At 46.4% G+C, this 22,087-nt stretch overlaps 2 protein-coding genes across 11 annotated transcripts in view; both read left to right on the forward strand.

Moving 5' to 3' along the window:
* The first annotated feature begins 2,012 nt into the window (after positions 1-2,012).
* On the forward strand, positions 2,013-7,947 carry DDX52 (DExD-box helicase 52). Its single transcript, XM_041482890.1, has 15 exons — positions 2,013-2,119; positions 2,257-2,473; positions 2,767-2,897; positions 3,092-3,277; positions 3,527-3,670; positions 4,419-4,530; positions 4,758-4,830; positions 4,904-5,107; positions 5,485-5,575; positions 5,756-5,878; positions 6,105-6,255; positions 6,520-6,595; positions 6,761-6,832; positions 6,951-7,043; positions 7,301-7,947. The coding sequence occupies exons 1-15, from the start codon at positions 2,033-2,035 to the stop codon at positions 7,386-7,388; spliced, it is 1,848 nt and encodes a 615-aa protein (XP_041338824.1). The 5' UTR covers positions 2,013-2,032; the 3' UTR covers positions 7,389-7,947.
* A 4,211-nt stretch (positions 7,948-12,158) lies between these two features.
* Positions 12,159-22,087, forward strand: part of SYNRG (synergin gamma) — a 33,012-nt gene continuing 23,083 nt past the window's right edge. For 9 of the 10 annotated variants that reach the window (XR_005956368.1, XR_005956367.1, XR_005956370.1 and 6 more), the window contains exons 1-10: positions 12,159-12,196; positions 13,510-13,628; positions 14,862-14,992; positions 15,278-15,383; positions 15,661-15,772; positions 16,953-17,243; positions 17,965-18,192; positions 19,625-19,702; positions 20,410-20,606; positions 21,330-21,614. Coding sequence is in view for 4 of the 10 variants with exons in the window: in XM_041482468.1 (XP_041338402.1) it covers positions 12,160-12,196; positions 13,510-13,628; positions 14,862-14,992; positions 15,278-15,383; positions 15,661-15,772; positions 16,953-17,243; positions 17,965-18,192; positions 19,625-19,702; positions 20,410-20,606; positions 21,330-21,614 (1,584 nt within the window). In the remaining 6 variants the exon portion in view is untranslated. The remainder of the gene's footprint in view (positions 12,197-13,509; positions 13,629-14,861; positions 14,993-15,277; positions 15,384-15,660; positions 15,773-16,952; positions 17,244-17,964; positions 18,193-19,624; positions 19,703-20,409; positions 20,607-21,329; positions 21,615-22,087) is intronic. The other variant, XM_041482471.1, reaches the window with a different exon arrangement.

The following is a 22,087-nucleotide window of genomic DNA, read 5'->3' on the forward strand; positions in this document are numbered from 1 at the left end:
CCCTGCCATGGCTGTCCCCAATGCCCTCAGTGCTCTCCTCCCCTACCATGGCTGTCCCCAGCTCCCTCAGTGCTCTGTTCCCCTGCCATGGCTGTCCCAAATGCCTTCAGGTCTCTCCTCCCCTGCCATGGCCGTCCCCAGCCCCGGTGTCACACGCAGCCAGGCCGGGGGGCTCGGGGAGCACACAGGTGCTGCCATGAAGGCTCTTTGCCCCCATGGATGCCCCTTGGGCTGGCACAGGAGGATGTTTCCTCTTTGTTTCCTGCTGCAGTGGGAACGCCCTGTGAGGAGGCTCTGTGCTCTCCCTGCAGGGCTGGTCAGGGACAGGGGTGTCCTTTGCCTTGTTCTTTCTGCTGCTGGCACCTGAGGGACCCCTTGTCTGCAAGGCTTTAGGGACCGTGCTCAGAGCAGGAGAGTGAGGAGAGCCCCAGGAGCTGCACAGGGTGGTCAGGGTTCACAGAATCACAGAATCACCCGACCAATTAAAGATCATCGAGTCCAACCCAGCCCCAGGAGCTCAGCTAAACCCTGGCACGCAGTGCCACATCCAGGCTTTGTTAAACACACCCAGGGATGGAGACTCCAGCACCTCCCCGGGCAGCCATTGCAGAACTTTATCCCCCTTTCTGTAAAAAACTTCTTCCTAAACACAACAGGAACGGCTGCCAGAGCTCCAGGAGCTTTTGGACAATGCTCTCAGGGTGGAATTTTTGGGGTGTCTGTGCAGGGCTGGACGGTCCCTGTGGTCCCAGCTCAGGTTGTTCCACGCTCCCTCGCTCCTGGCACAGCGCTCTCTGCCCTCGGGAGCTCCCCTGTGGTCCCAGCTCAGGATGTTCCACGCTCCCTCGCTCCTGGCACAGCGCTCTCTGCCCTCGGGAGCTCCTCACCCTGACACAGAGGGATTTCCCAGCTGACCCATGGAGAGAATATTCCGTTTCCTCACTCTTGAATCTGCCAGCAGCATCCCTTGGTGAGTGATGGATATTGGAGATGATTTATGGTTCTTTGTTACACAAATGCCTCCACATTCTTCCCCATCCCCTCGCAGCAACCATTAGTCACTGCTCCCAGCAGAGAGCAGGAGCCTCAGCCTGGGAACTGCACCGAGGATGCAGAGCTGGGTTTTATTCGCTGTAAATACACCGCTGGGGACACAAGAAAGGGAAATGTCACCACCGTGGTGCTCTGGGTCCCTGGGTCTGCTTCCACCCATGTGCTGGGAAGTTAAAGGTCTGGCAAAGAAAAAGCACTATAAATCAGGCAGGGAAGGGCGGAGGGGAGGATCAGGTTTACCCAATTTTTCATCTCAAAGTTTGTTATTAAAGTAGTGAATGTTAGAGGAGGAACAGCCATGGCCTGTATGTCTTAGAGCTCTTGGATTTCACCAACATAAACCTTTAGCCCTCCAGACTTTTATTACATTAAATAATTTCTGTTGCTGCTCATTAAATTTCTGTTTGATTTCCTTCATGAACAACCAGGAAAAATCTGTACTATTTGATCTGATAGAGAGTACTAGATTTACCTGCATTATTGGATCTCACAGTTTATCATAACGAATAAATACATTAATTAAATAAATTCTGATCTTAATCTGGGCAAACTTTCTTGAACGCCCTGAGGAGCTCAGCCAGTTGCCAGGTTGCTCCTGCCACCACCTCAAGCATTTCTTTCCTCGGGCACCTTGCGAGGCGGGGTTGTGTGAGTATCAACCAAGGATGAGCGCGGTGGCTGCGCGCAGGGCAGCACCCACACCCTCCTCTGCTCCCTGCCGGACTCCAGGCCTGCGGCAGAGCCGGACGGGGCCGCACGGAGGCATCGGCAGCGCACAGGGGGAAGGAACCCTCCCTCGGCAGCCCCGTGCTGTCGCGACAGCGTCCCCATGTCGCCGCGGCCTAGAGAAGCCTGCCCGCGCCGTTGCCATGGTAACGAGCCGCCATGCCGCCCGCGGGCCGTTACCATAGTACCCGGCGCTCCACCGGAAGTGCTCCCGCTTCCGGCGGGGCGCGGGGGCTGCTGGGAGCGCGGCAGCATGGAGACCCACGAGCTGTTCCGCCGCTTGGGAGCCGGGGCTCGCTTTGACGTGCGGCGCTTCGGGCTCGACGCGCGGCGCTTCGGGGTGCGGGGACACCGAGGGGAGGGCTCGGGGACCGGCCCGTGCGCGGTTCAGGCTCCGGAGCCCCGTCCCTCCCGGCCGCGGCGCTGAGGAGCGGGGCCCGGCCATGGCGTCTCATCCTTCTCCCTGTTCTCCCGCAGGTGGTTAAAGGGAACCGCGGCAGCGTCTCGCTGGAGAGCCTCGACTTCTTCGGGAACAAGGAGGGAGCCCCTCAGGGATCAGCCGAGGAGGGCAGCGGGCTCGCAGGGGGTGAAGAGGAGGTGAAGCAGCAGAAAGATGGAGCAGGGAAAAACGACGGAAAGAGGAAAAGAACGGCAGAAAGCAGTGAAGGGAAAAGAAAAAAGAAAAAGACACGAGGTATCTGTACACACACACACGTGTATCCCTGGCAGAATCCCAGAATGGTTTGGGTTGGAAGGGACCTTACAGCTCACCCAGTTCTGGATTCCTTGGCTGGCCTGGCTCAGAGCTGATCCCATGACTGGGCCAAGAGTCAGTGCTGAGAGCTGGGCATGTGGTTGCCATCCTTCTGGAGTCTTCATTAGGTTTATTGAGAATGAGAGAAAAAAGTTTCTGAGATTTTTTTTGTCTGCAAGTAATGCCTGCCTGTATTTTACTAAAGGAAATTTCAATTTGTTTGCAACTTCCAGGAGCAATGTCAATGCCAGAGCTGTCAGAAAACAATGGAATAAAGTGGATGTCCTCTCTGGAAGCAAAATTTGAAGATGCAAAAGACAAAAAACCTACTGCAGAGAAGCTTGAACGCTTGAGGAGAGAGAAGGTGGGAGCAGGGAATTCTGGTGCAGCAGGAGGTGCCTGGTGTTCTGTGGGTGCTTGAGCCAAAATTGAGGTTTATTTGTGGAGATTCCTCATTGGAGGAGGGTGAAGGAGTGTGGGGGAAAGACCCAGGAGAGGGATCCATACGTGGTGAGTTTTGTGTGTAAATGAAGAAGGAGTTCCTCTTTTTCCTCGTAGGTGAATCGCTTCAGGCACCAGCACAGGATCAGCATTCAGGGAACAGATCTCCCTGACCCCATTGCCACCTTTGAGCAGCTTCAGGAGGAGTACAAAGTGCACCCCAAAATCCTGGAGAATATCCAGGCTGCAGGCTTCCGTGTGCCAACAGCCATCCAGATGCAGGCAATTCCTGTCATGCTGCACGTGAGTTCTCTGGGCTCCAGGGATCCTACAGAATCTGGGGCTGTGGCTGCCTTGGTGGCAGTTTCAAAGCTGGATCAACTTCATCCACATTGAAAGCTTGGCTTTTTCAGTTTTCCTCATCTGTGCTTTTCCTGAGGTATTTTGGGTCAGTTTGTAGCATTGGTATTTATGGGAATGGGGTTTTTACTCTTTTTTTTTTTGCTTTTTGTTTTCCCTGCTGAAATAGAAGTTTGTTTTTTTTTCTTACAGGGTCGGGAGCTTCTGGCTTCAGCTCCTACAGGGTCTGGAAAAACACTGGCATTTTGTATCCCTCTCTTAACACATCTGAAACAACCCAGGAACAAGGGATTCAGGGCTCTGATCATATCACCCACCCGAGAACTTGCCAGCCAGGTGTGTGTTGGGGGAATCTCACCCTGATGGGCTGCAGTGTTTTCACTCTGCATCAGCAAAATAGCACCTTAGTAAATATTTTTTTCCTTTATTGCCCTCACATATCAGAGAAAGCAAATTTAAATGTTTCTTTCAAGTCTTTTGACTTCTGTGGAGTAGGTACATATCTATTATCTGAGTCTAATCTCAATGATTAGATTAGAGGCTCAAGATTCTTTGATCATATTTTAAACTGCCCAATGCTCAGGTGCTCTTCAAACCTCCTTTCCTACTTGAGATTGCTACGAGAGATTTATCTGTCCCAAACTTGGAATTTCAAGGGATAAGTTTATAACAAGGCAGTGTTATTAAAATGAAATAAAAATGACACCTTTGGGCAGTTTTTATTCATGTGAAAGAGGGAGCCACGTGTGGTAGTGACGTGAATAATGCCTGTTAGAGAGCTGCATTTTATTGTGCTAAGGAAACCAGAGAGCTTTCTCTTGACACTGAAATCAGGGTGAAGTTTGAAGCTCTAGTTTCAGGATTTGGCTGCCCCTGGATCCCTGGCAGTGCCCAAGGCCAGGCTGGACAGGGCTTGGAGCAGCCTGGGACAGTGGGAGGTGTCCCTGCCGTGGCAGGGGGAACTAAATGAGCTTTAATGGCCCTTCCAACCCAAAGCATTCCGTGACTCCACAGTGGCCAGCAGTTTTTTGGATGGAAAAGCTCATCAGCTCAGTTTGGAAATCCAATCTCTGCTGCCTTTCAGACCCACCGGGAGCTGGTGAAGCTGGCAGAGGGCACAGGCTTCAGAATCCACATGATCCACAAGGCAGCTGAGGCAGCCAAGAAGTTTGGGCCCAAGTCTTCCAAGAAATTTGGTAACTGTTCTAACGACTGAAGTGCTTCTAAAAAATTAAAAAGTGTCACTGACCTTTCTCTTTGGGCTGTGTGCTTTTAAAGAGATGCTTGAAAAGGGGCAGGGAAGACGTGGGAAGTGAGAGGACATGGACTCTGCTAAACTGTACCTCTGGCACATTGGGTTGGATCTGGTGTTTCTCAGAGCTCTGTTTGTTTCTTTGACATTTTGCTTCTTTTCTTTTAATAGATATACTGGTTACTACTCCCAACAGACTCATTTATTTGCTGAAAGAAGATCCTCCAGCAATAGACTTGAGCAGGTAGGAGAGTCTCTTTGCAATCTCTTTGCCACTCAGAAGTGGCTCTCCTGCACATCAAACCTCTTGTTCCTAGCGTGGAGTGGCTGGTGGTGGATGAGTCAGACAAGCTGTTTGAGGATGGGAAGTCAGGATTCAGGGACCAGCTGGGCACAATCTTCCTGGCATGCACCTCCCACCTGGCCAGGAGAGCTCTGTTCAGCGCTACCTTTGCCCACGACGTGGAGGAGTGGTGCAAGCTCAACCTGGACAACCTTGTGCTGGTGTCTGTTGGGGCAAGGTAGGTGTTGTCTGCTTCTTTTTTTTTTTTAAATTCCTAGGAAATTGTTTTCTCTGCATCATCAGCCTGCTGGGTTGTGTGGCTGTTGTTAGTCAGCACTGCAGGTTGTTTGTCTCCAGAGAAAATTGTGTAGGCACGTAGATCTTTCTCTTGTGTTGAATGAAGTGTTCTTTTCCTTTGCCAATTACTTCATCATCAAATAAACATCAATCTCAGGAGCATGCACTGGTGAAATAGGTTTTGTTATGCAGTATTTCTCATCCACCAGGTTATATTTTTATGGGGGTTATATATACTACATATATTTATTAATATATAAGTTTTTTTTAACGTATATAAAAAATACTGAAGTGTTTCTGTTGGATTTCTGGTTTCAGAAACTCTGCAGCCGAGACAGTAGAACAAGAGCTGCTGTTTGTTGGATCTGAGACAGGAAAACTAACAGCAATGAGAGAGCTTGTTAAAAAGGTATTTTGGAGACACTGAGCATGTTGTTCTTCCTGTTCAACTGAGCTATGGTCTGTCAGAGACTCCCAATTTCCCAGGTCAAACCCTTCTCACATGTCAAACCATTGCCCAAATCTGCTGTGTCTCAGTTTCTGCAAGGAAAAGGACTTTGGAACCTGAGATAAACTTACTCTTTTGCAGGGTTTTGCTCCTCCAGTCCTTGTATTTGTACAGTCCATTGAAAGGGCTAAAGAGCTTTTCCATGAGCTTATTTATGAAGGCATCAACGTGGATGTCATCCATGCAGACAAGACTCAGCAACAGGTAGGAGGATTTTATTTCTTTTCAAGAAATGCTTTAGAAAGAAAGGTAAAAGCAAGAGTGTTGGAATGTAACTCCAGGTAACCGTGGCAGCAAATTCCTGCAGGTTTTTGTTCAGAGGTTTAGTTTTATTCCTTAACATCATGACAACTTTAAGGAAATAAGTTCACCTCCTTTCTCAGTTTGCTGTTGGGACTGTTTCTGAACATCTTTTCTGTTCTTTTCTTAGAGAGACAAAGTGGTGCAGAGTTTCAGATCTGGGAAGATCTGGGTGCTCATCTGCTCAGCGTTACTGGCTCGAGGGATGGACTTCAAAGGTGTGAACATGGTCATCAATTATGATTTGCCAACGAGTGCAGTGGAATACATCCACAGGATAGGTGAGGCATGGCTCACAAATCACCTCCTTTTCCCCATTTCTGAAGTTTTTAATGTAGATGCTCTTGTTTTTGTCAGCACTCTGTGAACCTTATTTGGATGTTTCATACATAGCTGTGCTTTCATTCACTGGGAGCAATGTTTGGGGGTTGGCTGCTTGGTGTATCCTTGGTCTGTGAACGTGCATCAGGAGGCTGGGGCTGTGAGGAGGAATAAAGGGAGATGTCTGAAGTAAAATCTCTGCTCTGCAAATGTGTGCTTGGCAGGTCGTACTGGAAGAGCAGGACACAGAGGAAAGGCAGTCACTTTCTTTACAGAAGATGATAAACCTTTGTTACGGAGGTAATATGTCTGGATTAATAATGGCTTTATTTCTTGCTTTAAAAAAAAACACTACAAAACAAAAGACCAACAACAAACCAGCCAGTTTGGTTTGCTGTTTTCCACAAAAAATATTTGTCACTTGTCCAAGCACTGGAGTTATCTCTTCCCTCCTCTCCTTTCCAGTATTGCCAGTGTTATCCAGCGAGCTGGTTGTCCTGTGCCAGAATACATTAAACATTTGCCCAAACTGCAGAGGTATGTTCATTTGAGCAGTTAACCACTCTTTTAATCAGTGCTTTTTAATGACTTATGGTAGTTTCTAGAACTAGAAACCCTAGTAATTTCACCTTTCTTCACTAAATGTCGTTCTCAGCAAACAAAAGAAGAAATTCATTAAGAAACCTTTGACAAGAGAATCCATTTGTACCACCCCAAAGTGCTTCTTGAAAAAAGGCAAAAGAAATATGTAAGTAGGTTTTGCTGAAGAGGAGGTAAGAGATGCTGTTTATCCAGAAACAGCCCAGAAGATTTAAGCAAAGTAACAGATAACTTGTTTGGATGGACCACCCAGTCATAATGGTTTAAATGATGAAGTTTTAGTGTCAGTATCTGCTGGATTAATGACATTTTGCCTTGTGTGGTGCCGTGTTTCAGGTGACAGCAGCCTGAATTTAAGCCACTGGTTATGTTCAGGTGTCTTGATCTCTGATGTGTTTCTTGTAGGAAAACTACAAAGGAAAATACTAAGGGAAAGAAGAAAGGTAAAGACGACAAAAATGGCAGTAAATTACAGACTGTTGCAGAAAGCTGAATTCAGGCTGGTGAGCTGGGGCTGACACCTCTGTCTGTGCTGGAATAGAAGAATGAAGATGGTGAAAGGAGAAGAACATTTCTCATGTTTCCTTTGGGGTGAGGGTGGAGGTTTACATGCTAGAAAATCTCTGCTGCAATGCCAGAAGAGAATTCCTGGATGCTTCTTATAGAAGCTGGAGCATGTGCTTGTGCAGTGAATGCTGTGTATTTCTGAGAGTAGTTCAAAACCAGCATCAGTTTGTGTTACTTTCACAGAAAATACTGTCTGTATTCAAATCACTCCTAATACAGTTTTTAGACACTTCCAGGAGATTCAGAGACAAAAACCACAAAATGTTTACTGTCAGGCTTGATAACTGTCAGAGACTGTCAGAGACTTCTCTGGACACTTTGAAAAAGCCAAAAAAACCCCACTTGTATGTGAAAGTAAAGCCTGCCCTACTGTTTTTATTCTATAAAATTATTTTGAAATAAACTAATACTTTACATGTCCATTAATTTTGTACGGTTTTATAACTGAGCCTGAAACTAGAATAAACAAGGTCATAAGATGCTAATTCAGAGATCTGTGTGTCTGTGCAGCCTCGGTGGAACAAGTCTGCAGGCAAAAAAGGCCCAGCTTTATGTGTTTTCCCTGTCTTCATCTGCCCAGCGTGTTCTCAGCCCGTCCTGCTTTTGTCATCAGAATTCCAGTCAGGCAGGAATGGCTTCTTTGCAGCTACAGTCCTTTAAGGAAGAATTTCTGGACAGGATTGTCTTGGTTTAATCTAGTTTGGATGGGGCAGTCACAGCACCCTGTGGCAGGGCCTCAGCACCCTCGCAGGGAGGAATTTATTCCAAATATCCCATCTAACCCTCCCTGTGTTGCTATGAATCCATTGCCCCTTGTCCTGTCACTTCAGGCTCTTGTCGCATGTCCCCAGGTGACCCCTGAGGGAGGTCGGGCGGAAAGGCAGCGCTTTATTTTCCTTTTTTCGGAAAAGCGGTGGTTTGGATGCTGGAAACCGGCGTTCCCGAGGGGAAGCCGGGGCCACTCATCCCCATCCAGGCCGTTCCCGGGTTACCGCGGGGTTGTGGGGCTGAGGAACCGAGGGGCTCTGGGAGTGTGGAACCAAAGAATCGAGGGGTTGTGGGGCTGTGAAACCGAGAACCCGCGGGGCTTTGGGTCGGTGGAGCGGAGAGATGGAGTTGGGCTGTGGAACCGAGGGGCTCTGTGGGTGTGAAAGCAGGGAGCTTCGGGATGTGGGGCTGTGGGGCCGAGGGGATGTGGGGCTGTGGAGCCGAGGGGATGTGGGGCTGTGGAGCCGAGGGGATGTGGGGCTCAGCGGGCGAGGGGCTGTGGAGAGGGAGCGGACAAAGGGGCGGCGATGATGGAGAATGAAGGGGACGCGGGGAGGGGCAGAGATGTGGGGCCATGAGAGGGCTGGGGTGGCGGCTCGCAGTGCTGGTGGGATGTGAGGGCAGGGGGGTCAGGGCCCAGGTGGGCTGTGCGGGGTTTCTGACTGGGGTGTGGGGGTCCCAGGTGGGGTGCGTAGGCTTTCCGGTGTGGTAGATCCTGGGTGGGATGTGGGCGTCGCAGGTGTGGCCCGGGGGGTCTCAGGTGAGGTACGTGGGATCTTGGGTGGGGGTCCCAGGTGGGGTTCGTGGGTTGTCAAGTGAGCTTTGTGGGGTCTTGGGTAGGCTGTGTGGGTCTCAGGTGTAGTACCTGTGATCCTGGATGGATCATCAGGGTGCCAGGCAGGATGTGGTGGGGTCCTGGGTGGGGTGGGGAGTCCCAGCTGTGTTGTTGGGAATGCAGCCACGGTAGCTCTGTGCTTTGCTGAGATTTATTCACATTTTTGGGGCCCAGCTGATCTCCCCGGTGTGTCCAGGCTTGGGCAGTTGTGCCCCACTCGCCATCAGGCTCTGCAGCTGCAATCTCACATATTGGGTGGGAAGGATTTGGGGGTTCTGCCAGCCCCGCTCGGTGCCGCCGGTGTCAGCAGCAGTAAATGTTCCTGTCACTGTCTGTCTGTGGCCTCCTGGGACCCAGCCTCCCCGGGGACTTCCCTTTTCCCCTCCTTCTCACAAAGGGCACCTTGGCCACAGGGAGGACTGAGGAATCCTGTGAGGAGAAAAAAAACAGTGTTAGAAGAGATGTTGTTGTGTTTCTGGAAAGGTTGGAAAACTGGATTTCACCGCCTTTGAAGACTCTAGTAATGTTTTTTTTTCAATGTAGGCTCTCGTCTGCTATTTATCTCTTGTCCTACTTCCAGGGAGGCTGAGGAAATTTTGCATTTGACAATTAAGCTCATTGAGTTGTCTTGGATATCTGAAGCCCACGGTTTTGTCAGTGTCATTGGGACTGTTGTCACTGTTGTCAGTTTCAGAAATAAAGGTTCTGAAAAATAAAGGGATTTACAAATCACCATTGCCCATTGATAGTATTTTGGTTTCTTTGAGGACAAAGTCTGGAAGTAGAGGAAAAGTTCTGTGTCTGTGTGGGTTCTTTGCTTGATTTCACTTCAATTTTTGTGCATTTCTGCCATTCAAAAAATACTCTAACAGTCTGTTGCATCGATGGAGTTGTACTGCTTGGGAATTAAGGGGTTTAAAAATCCACTTGTAAACAGGAAAACGTTCTGTGTGGTTTGGAGCTGTTACAGTGAAGTCTCCATTCAGAAAAGGAGTTGCTGCTCCCCACGCTCCTGCGTTTGGCTGAAGCTGTTGCTTGGTTGGTTTGGGGCTTCTTGTTGTTTTTTTTTAAGCTCCATATTTAAAATACTCATTTAGTAGGAATGAGATTTCTAGTACTGCTTTAAGAGGTCTCTTGCAGGGTGATCATTTGCTCCCTTCTCTTTGTTGTATTTGTGCAGCATTCGCACAGGACCGTCCCTGCGCTGGCTCCCTCAGCCACGAGACCCAGCTGCTTTCACTGATTGCTCTGGGCAATTTTGCATCTCCAAAAAAGCAGTTCAGTGATAAATTCCCATTGGTGGGATGGTTTGTGGCCGTGCCAGCGTGGCTGGTGCTGGCAGTTGCACTCTGAATCCTGGAGTGAATCCGTGGTGGATCTGAGCGGCACGGCCGGGGCTGTGCTGCCAGAGCTTGCTTTGCTACTTTGGACCAGCTCCTCTTTCAGTGCCCTCTAATCAGCTGAGGGGTTTTTTGTTGATTGTTTCTTTTCATTTTTTTCAGCACAGACTTATAAATAAACCAGGAGCTCTGTAGAAAGGGATAAATATTTAATAGTTTGGCCTTTACTTGCTCCCAACAAGCAGTGGTACCTCCCGACGCTTGTTCAGTTTACGTTGCCTTTGCTGGTTTGGAGAATTCTTGTTGGTCAGGTTCCCCAACAAGAAGGGAAGCATGAAGCTTAGAACACTTATACAGGATTAGGAGATCTTTAGAAATCACATTTAATATTTCATCATTCTAAGTCTATTTGTTTTCATGTTGATACTGCATGCCAAGGAGTGGATTAAAATGACTGAACTGAGTTAAACAGACCTTGGCTGTGGTGAGAACCAAGCCCTGCACGTGTTTGGGGCTGAGCTGTGTGAGTCTGCAGAGTTCTTCAGAGGGAGAACCTGGGGTGGAGGATGGCAAGACTGGCCCGTTGGGGAGCACAGGTGTGTGATTGTTGTGGAAGGAGAAATCAGCACACAGCCCTCAGGGCTGCAGAAGAAGCTTCAGGATGGTGAAGATCCTGAGTAGAGGATGAAGTGAAGAGCAAATGGGTTGTCTTGGTGACCGTGTGACCTGCTGCCTGTGCAGTGAGGAGGTGCAATTTGCTCCTGGATAAATGCATAATTTAAATTCCTTATTTTATCTTCGTGCTCATATTACACAGCTCTTTTATATTTATAAACCAGGTTGGCTTTCAGGACTTCCTGCAGCCATTTCTGATGGCATTTTCTCTTGTACTCTTCATCAGTTTCTTTTACATCCACCCCTGGAATTGAACACTGAATATCTATAAGTGTGTTTCTCTTCCACAGCACTTTGATGTAATAACTGCCTGGGACACTGAGTGAGGTTCCTGTTTGGGAAATTGCTGCTGACGTGGGTTTCTGCAAGTTGCTTGCAAATGAGAATTTTAAACTAGGTCCTTTTTTGCTGTTTGGCAGCTGTTTGAGAGTGAGGGCTAGCAATTTCCATTAGGATTTTAGTTGAAATTTTAATGGTTCTTCCTCTAGGTGCACTTGACCCTCGATAGGTGAATGAATGCTTTCTCCAAGGTGCTATTTTTGTTGTAATTAGATAACTGAGAAAACAGAAACTCCATTATTTTGTGATACTTAATGTTTCTAAAGGGGGCAGAAAGTGATGGGGTTTTGTGGATAGTTTCTTTTTCTTCAGAAGAGCTGTTCCTAAGCAGCTGAGAAGTGTTCTCTGGTGGTCCTGCTGAGTCAGATACTTCCAAGAGGAGATGTTTACTCATTCCGTGCTTAGCCCACACAACAAACTGACCTGTTCCCAAGCTGTGTGGGTGCTGAAAGTCTCCTGTGGGTGATGTGGATGAGTCAAAGCCGTGTCAGGGCTGCTGGGAGGATCAGATCTGTGTTTCCTGGCTCGGCAGCCCGCGACGGCGCTGTGGGATCCCGCCGAGGGATAACGTTGTCCCTTGGATGGGCTTGGGTTCTGTGGCACCTGCAGGAGCTGCTGCAAGTGCTGACCAGAAGGTGGGAGGCTCCTGGTGATGGTGCTGATGTGGAAACCGAGGTGGATTTTCCATTTGCACTGAAGTGACAGAATTTCACATCCTCTTGTTTTCCTCCTGCAGCTTCATGTTTCCCGTCGCAGGTGGTTTGGGCCCCCCTCAAGGTATGTATCAACTCCACATTTTGAGCACAAATTTCTTGACTTTGTTTAGACAAATTAGACCTAAACCAGGTCTGCAGTGATGTTCAGAGGTGTGATTATTAATTGAACTCCATGGCTGGTTTTTCCCTTGAATCCAGCTCTCTCACTCCTCTCTTGGGAAAACCTCCCGTGTGTTGTTGAAGCAGCGTCACCAGAATCTGGATTAAAGGTCCAGGAAAACTACATCTCCCTTTTTAACCTGAATTGGCCTTTTGGATTCTGGTGTTATTTTGAGTGTGGTATTTCACCTCGCTCTGCTTCATCTCCCAGCTGTGTATACCCATACTGTGTGGGTGTTGCAAGACCTGGTAAATATTTACAAAGCACATCAAGACCCCGGGACAAGAGTCACAACCTGTGTGGAAAGTATTAATACAATGGGAGAGCCCCAGCCTTAAATTGCCTTTGTTCTCATTCCTGATGCAGTGCTGTTTGTTTAATTAGGGGAAAATATGCAGAGAATTTATGGGGAAAATGGAGAGTTTTTTTATTAAAATCCCAGGGACTGATTCATGGATTATTCCTGCCTGTGTCATGGCCTCCTGGAGTGTTTTTGCATAATTGTCTCATGGTGTGCTGGTAGCAAGTGCATGTTGGTGTTTGTCTCCCAAGGCAGCAAAATGTGAGACAGGAAGGTACTGAAACATAACAGACTTGCTTTATTCAGTGAATTAATACATTCCAGCTTGATTTGTCCAATTTTGTGGATGTTTAGCTTTTACTGACAAATATTGTTACCGTTCCAACACGTGTAGTGGGCTAATTAACCTAAAGTGCTCTAATTAACCTACAGACAAGTTATCCAGCCAGGTCAGAGTGTGAAGTTGCTTGTGAAAGGTTGACTTTATTTCCCAAGATTTATTTTCAGAAACTGCCGTTCAGGAGAAATGGGAATTCCCAGCACCAGTCACCCTGGTTAATTAAATCTTTTTAATTGGAAATGACCCTTCCAAAAATCATATGGGAAGAAACCCACAGAGAATCTTTAGGATGGTGGGATAATTCATCAGTTTAGTTACTGAAAAGCCCTGTAATATTTTTCCCTGTAGACTGACCAGTGTATAAACTAAGGAGATTCTGTGACTGCCTGCAGTGTAGGAAATTTTATTTTTTTTATTTTTAAACAGTCCAGTACAACTCAGAGTTTTTACTTTCCTTTGCTGGTTTAGTAAACAAAAAAAGAACAATTAAATGGGGGAGGCAGAGTCAGGGAAGGGGGAAAAAAAGCTTTTAACATTAACTGGGCACTTAGCTTGTTTAATGTTTCATTGCAGGGATGATTCCTATGCAACAGCAAGGGTTTCCAATGGTTCCTGTCATGCAGACCAACATGCCAGGGATGATGGGAATGAATTATGGCTCTCAGATGCCTCCTGGACCCATGGCCATGCAGGTGTGTGGCAGTGAAATGTGGGCTGAAACTGCAGAACCCCAGACATGAAAGGTTGGGGACATTAAAGGGACATTAAAGCTCATCCAGTGCCACCCCTGCCGTGGGCAGGGACACCTTTTATCCCAGGCTGCTCCAAGCTCCATCCAGCCTGGCCTTGGGCAGTGCCAGGGGAGTCCACAGCCTCTCTGGGCACCCTGTGCCAGAGCCTCACCACCCTGACAGGGAAGAATTTCTCTCTAATGTCCAATCTAAGCCTGCCCTCCTTCAGGTTAAGGCCATTCCCTCTGTCCTTTCACCATCATTTTTCTTTTTCCTTAAAGTAACTTTGTCTTTAGTGCTGCTGTTGCTGATTGAGGAATAAGAATTAAATATGAGCAGATAATATTATGTTTCCTCTCTTTTATTCTATTTTTTTTTCTATTTAGCAACGTATATGCCTAGGTACAAATTTGCACTTTGCTAAAATTCATAGCTTTTGCATGACTTTCTAACCAAATTGCTGTGTCACAAATAGAATTTATTGTTTTGCCATGTCCTTACACTCCCTTCCCTCCCCCAGCTGCAATTTATTATGTTATTTTGGCAAAATTTATAGTAGGAAGATGTTTTTATGACAGCTGGTCTAAAAATAATAAACAACTTTTGTTCTCTTCCTACGTGTTCTGAGACCAAATGCAAAATGAATGGTAAGAAAAGTAAATTATTTTCTTTCTCCTTCTGTATTAGGCAGCTTTGCTGCTCTAAATGTCCCAGAATATATTTCTCAGCAAATGCTTCTGATACAGTTTATTCAGACAAGGTTCCTCTTGCCTGTTGTCATATATTGTTGGTTCCCTGGATATGTCTGGGAAATACCTAGACCACATTTTCCAGCATCTGTGGTTGGTAGGAGGGAATATAAAAATATTATGAAATCCTTTAGAATAGGAACCAGAAATCCCAAGAAAACCCGTACTGAGCGGTGTAGGATGGCTGTAGCCGTCCTGCTCTTGGGGCAGGTTGGATTTGAAGAGCTGCTTTTTGCCAATTTTCCCAAATGCTGCGAGTTTGAGTGCATGTGGAGAGGAAGAGTGCCATCTACTGAGGGCACTGCTCCTCCAGCACTCCCTAACGCCGCCTTCCACCGGCCCAACTTCACTGGCACTGCCGGTGGTTTGGCTTTTTCTACAGGGAAAAAAAATACACTGGAGCTGAAACCAATCCCCTGGAGCTGTGTGCTGTGTTTGGTTGTAGGGTGGCATGGCCCTGGGGCCGATGCCAGCAGCTGGAATGCCCTACATGGGACAAGCCTCCTTCCTGGGAATGCGCCCGGCCGCCCCGCAGTACAGCCCCGACATGCAGAAGCAGTTTGCAGAGGAGCAGCAGTAAGTGGCACTTCCCTGACTCCTGGGGAGTCCTTCTGTCAGGGGGAGATGGGGTTTCTCTGCAGCAGCACTGTTTGGGGCTGTAGAATATTGCTGGATGTTCCATATTGCCTCTGAAGTTCGTGGTGCTTGTCCAGGTCTGAGGAGAAGCAGGAGTGTGTGCACCAAACCGTCTGAATTTGAGACAGTAGAAATGGTGAAAACAAACACAAACCTGATGTGAAAAGTATAATAAAAATTATTTATAGATATATATTTATTTTTTAAAAAATAATTTTCCTTCAGGAAGAGGTTTGAGCACCAGCAGAAGTTCTTAGAGGAAGAAAGAAAACGGCGGCAGTTTGAAGAGCAGAAACAAAAGCTGAGACTCCTGAGCAGTGTGAAACCCAAGGTATGGCCTGATAATGAGTGGGGTATTTATTTCTTCAGGTTTTTATTTTGTTTTTTTTTTTTAATAGCTTTTAATGGGTTGGTCTCTTTCAACAAGGAAATCTGTGGGAATTGCATGAGATGCCAGATTATGGCTTGAAAAATCTCTGGAAGAGTCAGTCCTTTACACAGTCTGCCAGCAGCAGGCATTGCCAATTCTGGTACTGGAGAAGTGTGGGTATTGGGAGAAAATGGAGCTGTTCTGTCAACTTATCAAAACTTTTTCTGTGCTGTTTCAGACAGGTGAAAAAAGCAGAGATGATGCTTTGGAAGCCATTAAAGGGAACTTAGATGGCTTTTCTAGAGATGCCAAAATGCACCCAACACCAGCAACGCATCCAAAAAAGCCAGGTTTGTAATTTTCCTCATTTTCCAACGGAAAATAAAACTCCAAAATTTGAAATCCTCAGCAGGGGGACTAATTCCAACAAGTATTTTTATTTGGTGGTACAAAATGAGTGGATTAACAGTTTTGTAAAATCAAATGTCATTCTGGCAACTTTTTTTGCTTGGTCAGGGTATGAGGGTGAAGTATTAGATGTGAGCCTTTATTAAAAGACTTGAAATCTTTAACAGAAAGCCTCATGTGCTGTGCTAAATGTGAAACATCAAGGAAATTGATAAAGCGTTTGTTCTTTTCTAGTCAAAGCATTAATTAATGTTTTGCAGAGTGCTTTTGAAGATGAGAAGTGGCATTTAAGTGCTAAGAATGATCAAAACCATGTTTAAAGACTTGAGTGGAGTGTCACAGCTGGCTGATGTGTTGGTGGGCATGGTCAAACCAAGCCTCTGTTCTCAGTAATTACACTGGCAACAATTGCCACTTAAGACTTCTTCTGGTCTGTAGTGTAGTTTTTTAGTGTCTAGCCTGAAACAAAGCTTATCTAGGCCAGCTTTTTCCTGTATAAAATTTGTGTCTCTGCTGTGGATTCACTCCTTGGTAAGTTTGCAGTTACAGGTGGTCTCTGACAACTTCCCTCTGTCTGGAGATTTGCCTGTCCTTCACCAGTTCTGTTGAGATGGTAACACTGGAAGGGATCAAGCAGAAAATGGTCTACATGAGCAGACATTTCTTCTAAATCAAGAATTTGTGATTTATGATCACAAATTGATTTATGATTTATTTGTGATTTATCAAATTTATGATACATTGAGGAGTTTCTGTGGATAAAACATTCCTTTGAGGGAGAATGTCCCCCTGACAGCCCCCATTATGTCCAGTTTGAAATATTACCTCTGGATTTGTTTTGACCCTGTCTGCTTAAAACAGAGAGAATACTTTCACAGCCAGTGTTAAGAACCAAGTTTCAGTGTTCACATCCTAAAAACCTGGGAGAGAAGATCTGTGGTTGGAAGGGGCTGCTCAGTTTTACCTTGTGCCAGTGACACCCTTCATGTGTCACCACACAGACTCCACCCTGCTCCTCCTCGCCCATTTGCTGTGTATTCCCAATGTTTGCCACTTTTCCCCCATTCCCACCCATGACCCTTATTCCTCATCACTTTGCTTGTGTGTTCATTCCATTTGCAGATCATCCCACACCATCCCATTGTGCTGTATCTGTTTCCCATTCTGCTTTTCTCGATGATGAAGAATTTAGTGACTTTATGCAAGGGCCTGTTGAAACCCCCAAACTGGTGCCTCAATCTACCTCTCAGCCTTTCCATCCTGCCACTGAGGCTGGGCAGCTGCTTTCAGAGAGGGCTGTGCTCCAACCTGTCCCTCCAGCCCAGGCTCCAGTGTTATCCACCCTGCATGGTACAACTGGGCAGGTTCCTTATTTTCCTACCTCTGCATCTCCATCCAATACCCATAAAACAGGTAACTCTAAAGTATCTTCTTTTACATGTCACCCTCTGAGCTACACAGAGTCTTTACTTAATTTGTTGGGGTTTTTTTTTTTTCAGCTTGGCTGGAAAAAATAACTTAGGGAATTAAGCAGAAACCTGCTAATCCATGGGAAAAGATGATTTAAGTCTCCTTCTTGCTTCCCTTAGAACTGCCTGTAAAAGCAAGTCATGTATGGATCCAAATACTGCTAAATATACACATGCCTGATCTTAGGTGAATTAAATCTTGTGTTTTAGCAGCATCATCCTAAATCTGTAGGATAGAAAAAGACACAGTTGAGATGCTGGTATATGAAATAATGATTATGCTGCTGTGGAGCACTTGTGTGCTTCCTCCCTTGGAGGCTGAAGGGATGTTGGTGAGATGAACATGAATTTTGGAGATCTGAGTAGATACTGGGCACTTCTGCTCCTGATGCCTGGATGATTATGCAACAATAATCCTAACACAGGAAACAGTTTTGTGTCTTCCTCCTCTTGTTTTTTGCTTGTTGAGTTTGTTGTGTTTGTGGTAAGTAAAGGGCAGAAGCAGGCTCTGACAGTGTCCACAGAGGGTGGTGCTGTTGGTCTGAGCTGGGGCTGATCATCTCTAACTCATCAGTGGTACCAAAAGTACTTCTGTGAAAAGTGTGGAAGTGCAGTCTGGGCAGTTCATAACCAAATATAAATAATTCCTCCTGCTGTTTATTCAGGCTCTTCCTTGGAGGAGAAAGCCTTAGCTAATGGCTCAGATGAATCTGAACAAGAGCAAACCAAACTTAAAACGTCCGAAGTTGGGCACAAAGCCTCGGCTGCAAGCCAAGCCCATCCCAGTCTCACCAGCAGTGACTGGGATGTTGTAGGTGGACATGAAAGTGGTCCCACTGCTGCTGCAGAGGTGCACAAGGCTTCAGAACAAAACAGAGCAGTTGAAGAGTGTGGTGAGCAATCAAAACGTTTGACAGAATTTCAGTCTAATGAGATGCTGCTTGGTGCTAACGCTCTGTTCACTAATTCCAAGGCCAACCCTGCGTAATTTTGCTCTGAATGCCTGCTTGAATAATATGTCAGTGCCTCCTGCTCCTTGCTCAAAGTGTAACTGCCATGATTTTGCTCTGAACTTTCTCCACGTGAGTTTATTGTTGTAATCACCTTTAACACGTTTGTTTAATCAGGTTTGCTGTTTTAAAATAGTCTGTCCTGTCTCGGGGAAAAAGAAGTTGTGCTGTCTGAAGATATTTTAAAAAAACTTTTTAGGGAAATTTACCACTAAAGATGGTCAATGTCATGGTGGGTTTTAATCTTTTAACCTTAAGGGGATAAAATCTTGCCAGGTTAGAACTCTTAGCTAGTTAATACTTGTTTCTCAAGTATTTGCTGGTCATACACATTATGTGTAAAACTACCTGTACTTTAGGGGTGAATATTCAAAAGATGGTTAGAGGAAAACTTAAAACAAGGCTTTGTTCCAGTTTGGATTTTGTTAAAAAAACTGTTGACTGAGTATGGAGGGGGGCTTAAAACCAAAGAATAATGAGGTCTGAGGAAGTGGCAAATTTATTTTACTTGGTTGGTGAAATGGAAGGAATTACTTATATTAGAATGTGCTTGGAGTTGTGGGATAATTAGAAATTAGGCTGCAGTCAAGAGGGAATCCATGTGGAAGATGAGGAGATGCAAGGGTACTGGGCAAGACAATGAAATCTGAAATTATGCTGATTTTGGTCAGAGCTCCATCCAAGATGAGCATAAAATCTGCTGAGGGGAAGAGTCCACATAGTGGAGAAGGAAATAACTGATTTTTGGGGAGTGAAGTGTGGCAGATCATGTTACTGTAGGAGTGTGGTGTCCCCTGGAGCTGCAGACTGGGAGCAGTGGATACAGGTTTGTGGATTTGGGATACCATCCTGCTGAGGTTCATGAGGTTCAGTCCCTGGGCTGTTTGTGCATTTCCCAGGGGAGGATGTTCTGGGGAAACATTGTGGATTTGTGGTAGATATGGATTTATTTATTCCACAAAGAGCCCTGATAGCAGGGAGCTGATGGGAAGCTGAATTTGTTACGACACAGAACTGCTGTAAAACTTGAAGACAGTGAGACTTTAGGTTCTGTACATCTGGATGTTAAGAGAGAGGCACACGAGGAGCTCCTTATTTCATTACATATATAACTATAATCTATAACTGCCACATCATTCTAGTTATTATTTCATATTCCTGCAGTATCTGTTTTTCCTCTGAGCACAGTGATTCCTATCTGAAATCTTTGCCTGAAATGCTGAATGATGCTGACCAGCTGTGGTGTATCCTCTGAAGATCATTGTGCTCTGTATCCTAATACAACTGTTTTTCTTACTGAATGGAATTCCTTTAGGAGTTGGAGTGTTCCCTCCCCAGGACCCCATCCAGCAGATTATGCCTGCCTGGATTTACAACGACAGCTTGGTCCCAGGTAAAGCAACCAGTGGGCATTTGGCCAGGTGGGCAGTGCAAGGTGTGAGTGTACCTGTGCTTGCATGGCCACTTATTGATCAAAGCCTTATTCCCTCATCAAAAGATTCCTGGATCTTTGATATGTTACATATTTATGGTGTCTTATCTGCATTTGAAGAAGCGGGGGTTTTATTTGAGCATGTTAACAAATTCTAGATTAAACATTTATGGCAGCAGCTTATCCCAGCAGAGGATGCATTGCTGATAATGCTGCTTTCATGGGTATTCTGGTTTTTGGCATGTCTTGTAATTAGGCAGGCTCATTTCTGAAGGCTATTTGTCTTCTATGTGTAAATAACACAGTGAATAGGAAATGAATTGCTGTAGTAAATATTGATTACACTGAGGTTTAAGTACATAAGGCTCTTAGAACTATCTTTTTATATGGGTTATCCTGCAATTTCATTAAAGAAATGTGGTTTGAAATGCAGCACTAAGTGTATTTTATATAAAATATTTCTCTGCTTGAGTTAAACTTGTCTGTAAAGACCATCCAATAACACATTTAGATGAAACATGGTGATACAATACAGTGCTAGAATACTCTTGCCTTACCTTACACTGAGTGCTCCTGATTTCATATCATGTTGAGTTTGAGAACATAAGAAAGCAATAATATTTGAAAAGAACAGTTGTCACTGTCTAACACTGCCTTCCTCACAACAGAGCTGTATAAGAAAATCTTAGAAACCACTCTGACTCCTGCTGGAATTGACACAGCCAAGCTCTACCCCATCCTGATGTCCTCAGGACTGCCCAGAGAGACCCTGGGGCAGATCTGGGCCCTGGCCAACCGCACCACGCCCGGGAAGCTGACCAAGGAGGAGCTCTACTCCGTGCTGGCCATGATAGCAGTGACCCAGGTGTGCAAGGAGGAGCTCTGCTCCATGATAGCAGTGACCCAGGTGTGCTCTCACCTGGCAGCCCCTGGGCAGCTGCTGGGCTGTGTGCCTGGGACTGCTCACCTCCCCTAAAACACTGCTTGTGTTGGAGCCCAGCAGAGAAGCTGCCCTTGTGACTTCAGTGGGCAGTTGAATTTCATTCAGTTCATTGCTTCAATTTCATTCCTTACATTTCAGTTACTCTTTTCTTTAGTGTCGGCTGAAGTTCTTAGATATAGGTACAAAACTCATGTATGTATGTTTTTAAATGGAACAAGTGACAGCACAAGAATACATGGCCTCTAGCTGTGCCAGGGGAGTTTCAGCTGGGACATGAGGAAGAATTTATTAATGGAAAGGGTTATTGTGATTAAGCATTGGAAGGGGCTGCCCAGGGAGGTGGTGGAGTCCCCATCCCTGGAGGTGTCCAAGGAAGGACAGTGCTCTGAGCTGGGTGAGAGGTGGGTCAAAGGATTAACTCAGTGGCCTTGGAGGCCTTTTCCTACCTCAGTAATTCTGTGTTGAATATAATTCACTCACATAGACCTTGATGGCACGTTTGGATGTCAGAGGTTTCCTGGGAGCTTAACCAGTACCCTGCTCGTTGTTGGCTTCAGCGCAAGGAGCTGCAGGCTGGAGCTGGGAGCACACTACACCCTTTGTTAGCACTGCACCTGTACCTAACTGTGCTCGTTGTCTCTGCAGAGAGGGATCCCTGCCGTGAGCCCTGACGTGCTGAACCAGTTTCCAGCCGCTCCCGTCCCCACCCTGTCCGGCTTCCCGGTGCCGCTGCCCGGCGGGGTGAGCCAGCCCCCGCTGCTGCCCGCGGCTGCCCCGGCCTCCGTGGGGCTGGGCATCGGGCCCTCCGTGATGGGCATGAGCATCCCGGCTCCAGCCCCGGCCCCGGCCCCGGCTCCAGCCCCGGCTCCAGCGGGAGCAGCTGCGGCACAGCCTTCCGGAGCCTTCCTGCCCTCCTACCCGCCCGGCCAGGTGAGCTCCTCCCTGCCCGGAAACCCCCTTCCCTGCAGGGGAAATTAGCCTGGCACTTCCAAACTCGCATGGTGAGAACAGGTTTTAAGTAAATGGTAAAAAGAGCCAGAGCTGAAATCCGGCATGTGACGTCTGTAAATGTGAAGTGCCAGTAAGGGCGTTCTTTTATTTTTGCAGTTCTTTCTGGTGGCATTAGGAGAGGTACAGAAGTGTTCTGTATTGCAAAGAGGATTTTAGTTGTAGTTAGGATTTTGTAATGCACACAAAATGGAATTTCAGGTTAAACTGCACAGCAGACTCTAATAGCTGGTAAAATAGGAGTTCCAGGAGCAGCTGAGAACACTGAAAACCTTCCATTTACAAAGGTAAATCATGTGGGGGATGATTTTGCTGTTTGCAGATATGCTTCATCCTTCAGAAAATATTATTGTGGTGCTATTAATTTTAAATTATTCATTGATTTAAATTATTAA

The sequence above is a fragment of the Pyrgilauda ruficollis genome, unplaced genomic scaffold (assembly GCF_017590135.1).
Source record: "Pyrgilauda ruficollis isolate IOZ18807 unplaced genomic scaffold, ASM1759013v1 scaffold59, whole genome shotgun sequence".
NCBI lineage: Eukaryota > Metazoa > Chordata > Aves > Passeriformes > Passeridae > Pyrgilauda > Pyrgilauda ruficollis.